At 39.7% G+C, this 15,045-nt stretch overlaps 1 protein-coding gene across 4 annotated transcripts in view; it reads left to right on the top strand.

The window, feature by feature from the left end:
- pde5ab (phosphodiesterase 5A, cGMP-specific, b) overlaps positions 1 to 15,045 on the top strand; it is an 86,412-nt gene that overhangs the window by 58,564 nt on the left and 12,803 nt on the right. For 3 of the 4 annotated variants that reach the window (XM_040141030.1, XM_040141032.1, XM_040141033.1), the window contains 5 exons: positions 4,448 to 4,507; positions 6,657 to 6,803; positions 10,539 to 10,664; positions 11,682 to 11,776; positions 11,971 to 12,058. In XM_040141030.1, coding sequence (XP_039996964.1) covers positions 4,448 to 4,507; positions 6,657 to 6,803; positions 10,539 to 10,664; positions 11,682 to 11,776; positions 11,971 to 12,058 — 516 coding nt within the window. The remainder of the gene's footprint in view (positions 1 to 4,447; positions 4,508 to 6,656; positions 6,804 to 10,538; positions 10,665 to 11,681; positions 11,777 to 11,970; positions 12,059 to 15,045) is intronic. The other variant, XM_040141031.1, reaches the window with a different exon arrangement.

Here is a 15,045-nt window from a genome sequence, read left to right as displayed (position 1 = left end):
AGAAGATCGATATGACTCTCATGTATGTATGCTAAAAATGAATCTTGAGTTTAGCGTTACAACTGGAACCAGGGGGAAACAGCTAGCCTCACTGTGTCCAAGGTTCTAAAAAATTCACCTGCTGACACTAGTCACTAATTGACTCGTTATATCTTGTTTCTGTCTTGTCTTTGTTACAAAAACCGAATATGTGGTTTTAAAGGGAGTTGCATGCTTGAACTATTTTTCAGCTGGGCCAGTGACTTCCTGGAGTTTCCTCTTGTTACCTGGCAACCCTCACGGTGACGAGACAGTCACAAAACTCCTTGAAGTCACTGAGCTGAACATCAAAGGAAGACCATAGGTTTGTGCACTTGTGAAATGTGTACATTTTTTCACTTTTAGTCTAGAACAAACTTTAAAATAATATGAGAGTTCGGAGGGTCATTAAAAACAGACTCTAACCTGGAGAACACCTTGTCTGCAGTAGAGCCAATGGCATATTAGGCGGTATCTGCATAAAAATAGACATGGCACCACTGAGGTGGAAAAAGCATGTTATTAATGTATGGAATAAAGAACGGTGGGCCAAATATTGATTCTTGTGGGACACCTTTATTGTTCCCCAAGGATTATTGTTTTTTATTATTATATGTTATTTATTATTATGTTATTATCTTCATTGTAACTATTGTTATTATTATACAATTTTTGGACTTGATTTAGAAAGCATCAGCCCACAAACACTTTGAAGTCTACCAGATAGATACAATGTTGAAATCAGCTGTAATTGAAAGCAGCTTAGTTAACAAAATGTAATGAAAGCTTTAGACAAATCCACAAAGAGTGCAGCACTATGTTGATTTTTGTTGAGTGAGTGTCATCAAAAGCATCACAATGCAGCAGTTGTTATCTTACTGGAAGCCACAAAGCTGTGAGGTGACCAGTGAGTCTATGATTTTTGACAAACAAGACAGTTATATATAGGCTGGTAGTTGTTTAGGTCGCAGTTGGCACCACCTTTATGTAATGAAACCAAGATGATGAGCAAGATATCAGGGGGTTGGCATTGCTCCCAAAATAAAACCAAATACTCAATAAAAACAAAAACAAAAACCTAAGGCCAAACTAAATCTATGTGTTTAAAAGCCTGTTTGTTTTCCTTAAATTAAAGTAAAAAAACTGCAACATCTGAAAGAAGTGTATTTCTCAACGTAAAACATGTTACTGGCATCTTATTAAGTAATAATGGTCCACTCTCAACAATCTCATGCATTTGCTTCAGCAATCACACACATTTTCTTCTTGTATTTGGTAGCCGACATCAAATACTTTTTGATTTGATCATTTCTACCTAAACACAATGTCTCCAAAGAATTAGTTTATGAGTATTGTTTCATGTAGACAGAAAAGTAGAATTAATAATAAATATGTAACATTATGTACGTCATAAAGATATGTAATGTAAAACACTATATCGGAGGTAGTGGTACTGTAGTAACTGGATATGAGCGTAACAAAGAGAGACTGAAACCAAACCTCTGTCATTTCAGAACTCAGTGTGTGTGCTGTTGAATTCCTATCTTTGTGAGGAACCAGTTTGAATTTCTGAGCTTGACAGTGGAAAGATTTTTCAAATGTAAAGACATTTTGGCCATTTCATACACCTTTAAAGACTTGGTTTTAGGGTTTAGGTTACAATGCATTTGATATTATACTGAGGGCAAGGCATGGGATTCGGCGTGTAGATGTGAGGGTCCTCAAAAGTATAAAAGTATAGGAAAGTACAGTGTGTGTGTGAGAGAGCATCTCTGATAGAGCTATTTGTGGGTGTGTGCGTGACAGTGATGAGGCGAGGTAGAAGGATTCTTCAAGCTTCTTCTTGACACGTTCCTGCCTTCAGCCCCTCTGTGTGACAGCCAAAAAAGCACAAATTCATTATACCCAAGCCCACACACACTCGCAGCCCATTATAATGCTCTCTATTCAGTCGCATGTACTTTCCCTCTCTCCTACTTTCAGTCAAGCACATGCATACACACCGTGCACCCTTTCCGTTCCCAGTGTGTTTGTTCCCCACGCTGGAGCTGTCAGCGTCAGAGTGCCAGAGGTGACGCCTCCTCTCGGCTGCGGCTGACGCCCACCTCCTCCGCCACTTCACCCAGCTCAGCCAGGTTTGACTCAGACTGGTCGGGGCTGTTGTGCCCCTTCTTTTCATCCTGACTTTAATGGAAAGAAGAGACTGTCCACAGTAGCCTACAGAGGACATGGCTGGATTGATAAACAGCTGAATCATTGTTGAAAATGAATTGTTAGCTCCACTCTAAGCTCCTTGAATGCAGAGTGTAAATAGCATTTCTTCAGTACTTCAAAGACAGGCTTTAATATACTTCCATCACTCTTGTAAAGTAAAGCTGATAAGTGATCAAAGACCACCTCCATAGAAAATACATCTAGGCCAAAATGATACTGTCACAAGTCACCAGACATCAAAATGGCACCAAATGTAGCTTTGAAGAAACTGGGCTAAAGTGTGCATTTGAGAGTAAAGTTGAAAAGCAGAGATCACTGCCACTGTGGGGAGTCTTTGATCACACAGCAACATCTATATGGATCGTTATAAAAATATCTTAAAGCCAGTCACTGAAGTACCGGCAGGGAGAAATCATGCTCTGGATGTTTATGCAAAACTTTTTCTAAGAGGGCATTAGTAGGAGTGTGCGATATTGAGAAAATTCACCATCACAGTATATAATATAGTGATGTCGTACTGTACATTTTCTGTAAAATAATCTTAGAAACTGGTTATGGATACAGTATCCACACTGAAATGTCTCATTTTGATTAATACAGCTGATTCAATACCTGACAAAATGCAGAAGTCTTACAAACTGAAGAATTTCCATGAAGCATTGATGTATAACATCACCCATAATAGTCTGATACACCCAAAAATAATAAAGGAAGAGGTACCACAGTATAACTAGCATAGCTCAGACAGTTGAGGTTGTTGGTGTAAATGCTTAAAGCTCAGATGCATTATTATAAATGAAAGGCCTCACATACCCACACAGGTGTTTTTTTTAGTTATGTGTCATATAAGATCTACTAAGGTTTGAGTTTTGCTATATGCTGGGATTTACTTTAGTTCACAGTGTACTACTGAGAAGGATGAAGTTGTAAACAGACCTGCAACAAAACTAACAGGAGAGCTCCGGAACATGTATCATGCTACACATGATAATAACTTGTGTGCACATATCGTTATCTTCTGTGCTGAAGATAAAACATACATAATCAGTCAGGACCTTTGGGGCTCCAAAATTGAAAGGAAAGGGGCCGTTTTGCATTGTGGGTACTTTCGATACTTCCAGTACTTGCATTTTGACTCCAGTAAAATTTGCAGTGCAGTATTTCTACAATGTGGTTTTACTACTTATACTTAAGTCAAGGATATGAGTACTGTCTCCGCCTCTGATGCTTGCAATACATTTAGTGAAAGCAGGTTCCATCCTAACTGCAGTCAGTTGAATCGTGCAGTTAGCATGTTAGTCTCACATTATCACATTAGTACAGTGGTTCTCACCTCTTTTTGTCATGCCACTGTTTGGAAGGCACCCGCAATACATAAACAGAATTATCGAGTGCTGACAATAGTGGGGGAACTAGTAACAAAATGAGCCCAGAAGGAATTTATTGAAATAACATTCTCCTGAACACGAACTGTGCTTTTTTTTTTCACTCGTTATTTTCCCTTTTCTTTTGACTTTCTGCTGTGAAAATGAAACTGCCACTGCCTTGTGTCTTTTCTTTTCTTCAGACACATAAGACACAAGGCTCTCGCGCTATATTGACAGTGAGGCTCCAGAACATGAGGGCTTCTTCATATTCTGGATTCGACTGCAGCACCACCTTTTCGTTCCTTCTCTGTGAAAACCCTGTTCGTCGTCACCTTTATGTGTCATCTTGGGATCCTTGCTGGCATCAGGGCACTTTTTATCGTTCCCAGATGACAGCAGACACTCTGACTTGTCATTGCAGGAGAAGCACATGTCGGACTAACATTAACGATGACTCAGGTTCAGCAACTATTGAAATGCCACGCAGGAATCAAAAATTTCATCGGTTACATCTGTGCATGAAAAGTCAAAATATCTACTGTGAAGAAGGTCTATTCAGCTTTAGTTTGACTTCACACTTTTCCTCCTGACCCTGTGCGGCTCTGCGAAACCCCAGGTTCATTGTGTTTCAACTGATGTCCCCATTTAAACTACAAATTACATTGTTTATATTCCAAAATTCCTAAAATTGATATTGATATTCTGAAGGTCACCACAAAGCAAAAAGTTGATCTATAAAATTGGAAATGTATATCAGAGAGTAGCTGTATAGACACTGTGCAGTTTATGTGTGTGATTTCTACAAAGTCTGCCTATCTCATCTGTTTTCGTATGTGTGTGTGTTCCAGGTCCTGTCATATCACGCCTCCGCCGCAGAGGAAGAATCGCGGGAACTCCAGGTAACCGCGGTAAATTAAAATTTATTCATTTAACACTACACACACCCACATGCACATCAGTGTCCAACAATGCATGCATTATTCAACACGCAGCCATGAACACAGATTTTTTAACACACACACACACACACACACACACACACACACACACACACACACACACAGGCAGATGTTGTCCTTCAGGCTCAGAGGAAGTAGAGTGTGTAGATGAGATGCAGTCTCGTAACACAACACCACACCGCTGAATCAGCAAGAAAGCGTTGCTCACATGCACACACATGTTCAGTGGAAATCATTGGCCAAAATAGGAACTAACTGTCCTGAATTAACGTATAATGGACTCTGCTTGACATGAGGCATCCATGTTTGTTGCAGAGTCGCTTATTGTTTAGCATAATATTATATATTGGCGCTTTCAAAAATATGTGTGTCCTAGTCATAACCGTGACTCAGATGTTGATATGAACGGTCATTTCAAAAAACGGGCCCGTGGCAAATACGATTTTTACTATGTTCTCTGTAGTGGCCTGGAGTTGTAAAACAGGTTGTTTCCGAAAAAAAATTTGTGTAACAAAACAGAAAACAGCACTTCAGAATACAGATTTTAAAACATATTTGACATCTCAGAAAATACATTAAGCAAACAGAAACAAAGACATTTCAGAGGAGCACAATAAAATTTCAGAGAGCAACGTGTCACGAAACATTTGAGAGAAATTGGCATCGACTTTTTGTCAGAGATAAAGCGACACAGAGGCATTTTGTGTTGCAGTTGCGGAATGAAGATAAAATTACGCTCCTCACATATTTCACTGATGTATGCAGAGTTTCAAAGAGACAGCAGACAGTGGTGTGTTTGCGCTGGGGGTTTCGAGGCCACTTGTCGCAGGTGTTCTTTTGTTTCGCTTTCAATACAGAACAAGGTGTTTCAAAGCTCTCTTCGTGCACAAGCACTTTACTCTGTAGTGATTTTAAAAGAAAACGCAGCTGGTTGAGGCGTGGCAGCAGAATCACTGTGGAGAATTTTTAATAATGCAGTAATGCAGACTAACAAAGTCTTTGGTCTTTGTAGCCAGCAGCCCATTGATGCTGTTGCTGCTGAGCAGAAAGCCTTGGAGAGAAACGGTTGATAATAATGTGGGTATTTTAGATTTTATCAGTGCCGAACCATGTTTCAATGAAAGCTTTTTGATTTATTCATCATCTAATTGTCCCTCAGACGTCTCTACAGGGTTGTCTCCTCCAAAGTTCCGACATCTCAGCAGTTTTGATTTTGTGACTCTGCTAAGGCAAGCAGCTATATGTCTCCTTAGTTTCATCTGTCCTCGATATTCCTCTAATAACCTAGCCTTGCAAAACAAAATCTTATTACTTTTTCATATAAGCATTTAGATGAATTTTAGCTTAAACATGCCCATTTCACATGTTTAAAAAATGCATTCAAGTTATGTAGTTTTTAGCAGGACCTAGCTACTGTCACATGCACACGCTTGTTCTCTCTCTTTTTAAATTACAACTCTTAACAAGAGTTACGTATGTAACAATGGCTCTGTCAATTCAGGATAACAGCCACAGACTGTATAATCTGGGCTTCCGTCGTCACTGGGGGTCTTCCTGACTGCCCAAACCACAGCGAACATGATGTTGCAGTTTGGTGTCGTGGTTTTCTGACGGCAATCCAAGGCATCTGTCCTAATATGAACCAATCAGCGCAGCCCAGCTTTCACAGAAGCCTTGACAAAGTCACCACATAACCATCTCAAAAGGTTCTGTTCTCTTCTTGTGGCAAAGAGGCTGAACTAACAGCATAACCTGATTAAGTGGCCTCTCTAGAGTGCTGTTTGTCACTTGGTATCTAGGACACGGGCTTGATTTTTTGGCTACGCTCTACCCAAGAGACTGGTACATACAGTATGTGTGATACATTGTGAACTGAAAACCCCTCTTAATTGTCTAGTTCAAGCTTTAATGTCAATTTTGTCATAAAAAACAAAACAAGTTTTAAGATCAAGAATCTGGAAAATGATTACTATGTGATTACCAGTCCAACTAAACAATGCCGATGATACACTTTAACATTTATGTGTGTATGTCACTGAATTTGCAGCCTTTCTATATTTCCCAATGTTCATACGTGTGTGCTTTGTGTCTTTTAAAGGTAGCCACTGTTCCGTCAGCCCAGTCGTTGCATCTTCTGGACTTCAGCTTCAGTGACTTTGACTTGTCGGACACTGAAACCACGTTGGCTACCATACGCATGTTTGTCGACCTCAACCTGGTCCAGAACTTCCAGATGAAATACACGGTAAGAACTGACCTGGGATGTTATTCAAGTAGATTATACTTAATCATTTGCCACTAAAATGCATCTTTAGATTGCTTCTGTTCATCTGTCCATCCAACACTTTGGTCTGCTGCAACTTATCTTGACAAATATTGCACAGATTTTCATGAAATCTGCTGAATCTATTGTTTTTGGGATACTTCATGACCCTTCCTCTAGGCCAAAATTTCCATTTGTACACAAGAAATACTAAAAATCCATATCTCATAGTTTAATAAACGGGTTAAAGTGACATTGGTTGAGCTTATCTATTCTCCTTAGTGAATAAAAACTGCTGATTTTAATGACTCCCTGACCTTTTCTTTAGCGCCTCCCTGCAAGACAAAAACATTAAGTGTTTAAGAAGAGCATTATCATCCATTTGTTGTTTAGCCATTGTGTAAAATGGCACTGTTGGGTGTAATCCACATTGCAGCCTCTAGGGGGTCAACATCAAAGCTTTAGGCATATGTGTAGAATAATGGTGTGATTATAACTGTATTATAATATAACTCTCTTTCTGAGTATTCTGATTTGATACATTTTTGTTTGTTAAAAAAAGTAGACAAGCTCTAGGAAAACTGGCATCTAAGTTTCCCCGGGTTGGACTAATAATTTGTAGCGGTGCAACATTGTGGTCTACAAGAGTATTTTTTCATACGGCCACTGGGGGCGTCAAAGTCAAATTTTAAAATTAACGTAAAGGTATTGCGCAAATAGCAATGCATCAGCAAAAGGCAAGGGTGAAGAAGAATGATTGTAAACAATTCAGAGTTCAAATAAATAAAAAAATGAGCTTGTTTTATGAGCAGTTACATGCATTCAGATACACATTGTGTCCATAGGGTACCTATTGCTAGTTCAACATTTCGGGGACTTAGCATGTTTGTTTTCATGCCCAGAGTTAGATGAAAGGATCAATGTCAATATCACAGCCCTGTGTTACATTCAGTGTTTGTAACCAAAAAACATTTTGTTTATCCTTGAGGCCCTAACGTAAGTGTTAAGAGTATTTCCATCCTCATTATCCTATTACACTTTTAAACCGTTTATTATTTATATCCATGTTAACTAGCTAGCAGTCTTCACCTCCTCTGCTCTCTGTCTTCTCCTAGTATAGGATGCCGTGTGATTTTAGTTATTACAAACCACATTTTTTACTTAATCTGAAGTGAAAGAGCTGAATTATTGTATGGTTTCTATGAACTTTCAGTGAAACTTTAAGTTTGGAGCTATAACACTGCTGTTTGAGCACATATTAAACAAATGACATAAAAACTTTTAATGAGTGAGCTTTTGAGGTGCCGGTAGTTGTATTTTCAGATTTTGAAGAGAAGTGTTTCCCCCTACTTTCATTCTCTCTGCTAAGATATGCCAATCAGCTCCCAGCGCTGTACGGAGCTTTCCGATATACAATAGATCACTGTGCAAGAAAAGCAATATATCAAATTATTCTTTTCATTTTTGTTTTGTAACATTGAATTTTCTTGGTTTTTAATTTAGTTTAGTATTGTTTCGTACTATTGATGAAAGTGGTAAAGGCTACCTTTGAAAAGTAAAACGAGTTCAGCTTCATGACTCCTTACGATGACAAAAACAAAAATAAAAGCTTAACTACATAAACTGCAAGTCAAATCATACATAAAATGAAGCAAAATGGTCATTAAATAATATGGAAATATTACACATTACTAGATGAGCAAAGGTTATTTCTGCTAACACATACATTTAGTGTTTATGGATTTGGAAACAAAGCCTGCACTACATTACAACAAAATCAACAAGGCTTTCTTATTATGATGGGCCAAAAAGTTATAACAGACAACAACATCACAACACACTCATATTGCTGTAGTTTGTTGTTGTTCTCACTACATGTCATGGAAAAAGACAAGAGCAGAAAACCATCTGCTTCTCATTGTCAGCAGCATTAGACCAGTAGAACATGTTTGTTTTTGTGTTTTGGATGCTGAGTGAATGCATTTACAACTGAGTTAATATTTGTGTATTTGCCTCCATCCTTAAGAGAGAGACCAAGAGACCACACACACACACTTACACACTCACACATAGCCCCATCATACACCTAAAACACTTCCCCTCCCAAAAAAAAAAAAGTCACTCACACGCTTCCCTCCATTACCGCTGTCTGTCAGACCCACTGCTCTCCTCGTCCGGGTGCCCCTCGGCGCCAGCGCCACCCGCTCGCTGGCGGGTTCGGCTCACATCCTCAGCACACTCCATGTGAAGAGGTCCTTGTATGTTGGTGGCTGACCTCCGGAGTGCCTGCGGAGAGAGGCTTCATAAAGAGAAGCTTTGATTGGAGGTGATTAGGTCCCTCCAGCAGCGCAGCCTGTCAGTTTGACATTCACACTGGGAACTGACACACTGACCACCCTTGAGCATCAAATGCTGGGGTTTTAAGTTATTATTTAATTACAATTCTAAAATATTCAATGTTGTCATTTATTATAATCTTAGATGAGTTTGTGATGATCCCTGTAGAGAAAATGAGCCTAAATTTGATTCTTTCATTTGATTAGCTGAATAACGGTTTGGGGTTCCTGTGGAGCCTGAGACTGAATTAGTTTTAGTCACTGTGTATTCAACCTGAACATGTACTGTTGCAGAGACTAACAAAGCAAAGAGCATTGATTTGCTGGGAGGGCGCTGAGTCTTCCCTTTCAGAAAGGGCAAACATCCTGACAGCAATGACAGTTGCTTTGCTCATTACATTTGCTTTTCTTTCTACTGCAGTTATTTTATACATACTCACAATGTAGTTTTTTTTCTGTCATGCTGCTAAACAAAAATAAATAAATCTAAATGTATACCTTCCATGTATCTTAGTGTTGTATGTATTGATATATATAGAGATGCAGAGAAATAGTGTAACCGCACCAGAGCCCCACACCCTCAAGGAGCCAATAGGGTCCAGTTTCACTGTGTGGCAATGTGTTTGAAGTAAATACATTAACAGCACATTTTTTTTGTTAATACCGTATAAGCCTCTTTCAGCTCATTGTTTTGGATTTACAGCTTGCAACTTTATCGTTTTGGCTCAGTCTCATCCAGTCTCATCAGCCTCATTTCCAGCTCAACAGGCAGCTGTGTTTAGCAAAAAGCTCTGATAAAGCCACTGTCCACTACCTGCCCACCATCAAACAGCAGACAGACACCGTTGGAGACCAGATGGTGACCACGGTGGAGCATTTAGAAATACAGTTACCGCAGAAGTACAATTGCTAATGCAGGGGGATCATTTCTGTGTTTTCTTTCAGTCGGACTCAGACTCAGTGTTTGACATTCCGGTAAATTGGAAGTTTATTTGTAAAGCTTTAGGAGGTTCTTGCTGCTTGCCCCAATTCATGTTGTTTTCCTTAAGTTGCTTTTTCCCAAATTGTTACAAAGGAGGTGGTAAATGCAAAGTTTGCATGACCCCTAGTCAACACAGACACACTTATGAAAGGAAGAACCAGTCTGAAAAATATTGGATTTTCCTTTAAGGTAACACCTGCATTATTATGTCATCTTGAGGCCCAATCTTGTAGATGAGCACAACTAAGCTAGCACAAACTAATAACTAACACTTTCCTAACTTCTACATACACAATTCACAGAGAGTGGGAAAAAGGGGCCAGTGGTCAGTAGGTGCCCAAAAAAAAGACAAAAATGTCTTGCACGGGTTCTCTCTATCACACTTTGTCTCTCCTGCAGAGTTTATGCCAGTGGATTCTGAGCGTGAAGAAGAACTACAGGAAGAATGTGGCCTATCACAACTGGAGACACGCCTTCAACACAGCCCAGTGCATGTTCACCCTCCTCAAGTCAGGACGCTTACAGGTCAGTGCAGCAAGTCAGGGTTTAGGCTCAGCTGATTCACCAACAGCTGACTTATTTTAATCAAGGAATTAACTGATTGGATTGATTCCTGCCAGACAGGCAACATGTTTTATAGTTATCCTTGTTTTAAAGGACAAGCCCACTTACTTTGTCCAATGACTACAAATCTCACATTTTACTGCAATTCATTTCCAAAGCATATAATTGATTTTCTACCTTCCAGGCCGTAGGGTTTGGTTCATTGTACTACACTGTGGAGAAGTGAACTTGTTTATGTTAAAAAAAAAAAAATCCATAGAAGTAAGTAATTTATTGCCCCTTACTTAAAGTCTCTCCTCGATAGTGCACACTCCGACATCCAAGAATAATGCCATAGAATTATTGTACTCTCTTGTCCGACCGTCAAACCTTGGAGATAAACGAGAACAGAATTTTGGTGTCATGAAGAGGAAGCTGTAAATTTACCAAGTTCTTGCGTTGAAAAGCTGGTGTTCAACAGCTGACTCGCAGATCCCAAATATCTTCCCACAGTTCCTGCTCACATCTGCACTCGGTGCAACAACGATATTGCAATAACAAAAAATTATAAATAAATAAAGCCATGTGATGGTGTGTTTTCGGAAAATGTACATGATTTGTAGCTAATGGGCTGTGTGGTTTCCATGACACATTAACAGTAATTTCTGCATAAAATATTGGCAACTATCAGCAGCACCTGCCAGAAGATCAGTAGATCAGTATTGGCCTTGCCACACTTTCAGCTGTGGTGTAAAAGCTGTATGCAGAAACAGCCCTGCTGTCCGCTCCAAGCTGCGTGCTGAGCGCCCACACTGCCAACAATGTGTGGAGAGTTACAAGAGCCCAGAAGGCTTTTGTTTGGTTTGATTGTGGCAACAGATTGTCACGTGTTAACCAGCTGCTGTTAGGTGGAGGTAGTTTGTGTGAGTATTTTTTCATCTCTCTTCTTTTCTCCGATTGTCCTTCCATCTCTTAATCTACCCATCCATCTCCTGACAGAATAACCTGAGCGATCTGGAGGTCTTGGCTCTGATGATTGCAACGCTCAGCCATGACCTGGACCACAGAGGAGTCAACAACTCCTACATACAGAGGTACAGCAGGAGAGCATGAGTCATATATAAGCCATAAGTATACACCAATCAGCCACAACATTAAAACCGGTAACTGGTTTTCTTGCTGTGGCTCATCGGTGTTTGTATAATTGTATATGGAAGTATGGGATAAAAACTGTATCCACTCTGTGGGTTTCTTACATCCTATTTGTGTGTGTGCATGTGGTGTCCAGGAGCGACCATCCACTAGCCCAGCTCTACTGCCACTCCACCATGGAGCACCACCACTTCGACCAGTGCCTCATGATCCTCAACAGCCCTGTAGGTGCACCCACTCTCTCACACACATACGTAGGAAGCCTTCCAGTCAACCCATCATTCTTCTCATTGCACCAGTTAGGGGAAACATTAGTCCTAAATGGATTCTTACTTTGTTTAACATGTGCACAAAGTAAGAATGTGCACCAGCTGTTCAGTAACTGTGTCTGTCTGCTGCTTGGTCCTCACCAGTAGTGTACAGTGGGTTTATATGCGCTTCCATGTTGAAAACACTGCCTGCTTTGCCTAGAAACGAGGTTGATGAGAGTGGTGAAAATGAACCAAAACAGCCAAATTGTGACTCGGAAAACCAAAACAATGAGCTAAAAGGCACTACAAAGCTCTGTAGAGCTGAGCGGAACTACAGTTTTGGGTGATAGTCATTGTGACTAAATTTATAGAGAATGATTACCCAACTCTGCAGCTCTACTGAGCTTTCCTCTTGTGCATTGTTTTGGTTTTACAGCCCGTTTACTGTATCAGCCCGAGATGTACTCATCAACCCCTCACAGTCAGCTGTTTCCCACACTAAAGCTCTGATAAACACAAATTTGATCAGAATTACCAAACACTTACAGATAATATGTCCATATAGTGCTGCTGCCTTGACTGGCCAGCTGTCTGCAATAGAGTTATAGTTACATGCAAAGGAATAGTTGTCACTATCATCATGGATATGAGTATAGTGGCAAGAAGACAGAAGGTACAAAAACATCAGACACATTGTATCTTCACACCCGGATTTTATCCTCATCAGAGTTATGCAAATCATGACATTAGTTGCCCTTTCACAGCTGCAGCTGATTCAGTATGCAACAGCTGAGCTCCTGGCAGGCACAATCAAGGGGCTCCATCTCCCTCTTCTCATGGCTCCCTGCCAGCCTTAGAAATAATTTCAAAATCTCTATACTTTAGAAAGCTCTGAAATGTCTTAATACATCACATAATACATCAGGTGTCAGATCTGTCATCATCCTACAACAGCAACTGTTAGATGTCCATGTTCTCTCGTTTATGTTATGGATTCCAGTTAAAGGGTGGTCATGGTTTTTAAGTTGCGGATACTAATCCATTGCCAAATCCAAAAAATCACTGTAGCAACTGATAATTTAATATCTAGTATAGTATCTATAATGTAATGTGGAAAGTAATAAAAACTGGTAATGTAATAGCCTTCTGATACTGCAATGAAAGTGTTTAGCATATAAAGCAATAACTTTATCATGTAATGTAATAAGTATCACGTTTATCCTCACTGAAGCCTTTTAGGCATTAGGAAACCTCTCCGTGCCAAGCGAGACTCATTCCCCCAAATTACATCCCTCACTGGCTTCCCACCTGCCAACAGTGTGGCTTATAAATGCCTGGCCAAGCTGTAGGCCTTCCCACTAGGAACTGAACCCAGCTCTCTGTGGAACCAACAGTATGGGTTTGTGTTTACTAAGTAGAGATTGGTTGTACCACACACACTACTTCTTGCGGAGAGATTGCTTGATACTAAATACACATCTGGCAAATCTGACCTCATGCTTGACAAAAAATTGTTTTATTATGATGTTAACCAGGAATATTTTAACATTACATTTCACAAAAATAACACAATATACACTACCTTGAACTCCAAATCGTTATGCCAATATCATCAGAATAAATAACAAAATAACGTTGGATAGGCTTTCATTTTTGGATATTTTCCACTCATTTTAAATTCAGTTACATATATATAACAAAATAAATTGCAAAAGGTTGTAATTTGAGTTTAATGTATCATTGAATACTGTATATATTTTCCTTAAACTGTTATTTGTGAACGTTGCATCTGTTTGCTTTTGATTGGTCGTTGCAACAGATGTTTCCCTGTGATCAAGTTAATCATTTTATCTTGGCTCGTTGTTTAATATACAGTAATTTATCATATCGTTGATCAAATATCCTGATGTAACAACAAACAAAAAATCTAATTATGTACACACAAAGAAGTCATTACATTATGTGCTCAACGTTTTTATTACATTGTAGACAGATTATAACATTGTCAGTCTCTATAGTAGCCCAAATTTTCAGTTGTCATTTCATTGTGACCGGTGTGTTTTACTTGTTATATTTTTACAGGTAAAGTTCTTTATCTAAAAGGATTTACACTTTAAGACTCTACAGTACATACTTCATGTTTGCAGTGATGTGTAGGTCGCATGAAAATACAGTCAGACTTAAAACTGGGTCTCAGTTCAAATCATTTCAACCTAAGGTTTCCACACTCTCTTCATAGTAAAACAAAGGCTTAGACTCTTCATATATATGAACTGACCCCGAAAGGGTTCATACACTCTGCTCTTCATATGACCCAGTCACACCAGCATTTAAATTAGTGAAGTTTCAGCTGGATCACTGTGATCACCGGATCCCCCAGCAGGGGCGAAGTGAATCTATTTTTAGCATCAAGTTTAACCGTGGTGAACTCTGACATGCAAATTCATGCTATTGACCAAAGGTAATGCATCTTGTCTCGGCTATGGACTGACCTTTGACAGAACAAGGAGTCGGATAGTCCAAAACAGAGGAGCCTGTCATACAGCAGCTTATTAGCCGCTGTATGACAGCTCTGCCATGTCGGAATAGAAACTGGTCCACAACAAAGGCATTTTTGAGACAGGAGTCGATGGTATAAATACCTCTCTTGAATAAACTGTGCAAACTTATGGTCCAGTTAGCGACTGAGGTAGACTAGCTGTCAGTTAGCTAGCCAACTTAGTAGGTTACTGGCTGGCTAGTATGTCAGCAGTTAGCTCACCAGCCCTGTGAGTGGTGAACTGTCCGATTACAGTTTCACATGAAACTGTAATCAGACAGAAAGCACTATGAAAACTCATCCTAAAACTGGGTCACAGTTCAGATCAACCAACCAACCTCAGGTTGCCAATACTCTCTCCATAGGAAAACAATGGCTTGATATTGGCTGTTGAAAAGCCATGATGCTGTTGCCTGCTTGC

This window comes from Xiphias gladius, chromosome 12, assembly GCF_016859285.1.
Source record: "Xiphias gladius isolate SHS-SW01 ecotype Sanya breed wild chromosome 12, ASM1685928v1, whole genome shotgun sequence".
Taxonomy (NCBI): Eukaryota; Metazoa; Chordata; class Actinopteri; order Istiophoriformes; family Xiphiidae; genus Xiphias; species Xiphias gladius.
This window is presented reverse-complemented; position numbering and strand designations above follow the sequence as displayed.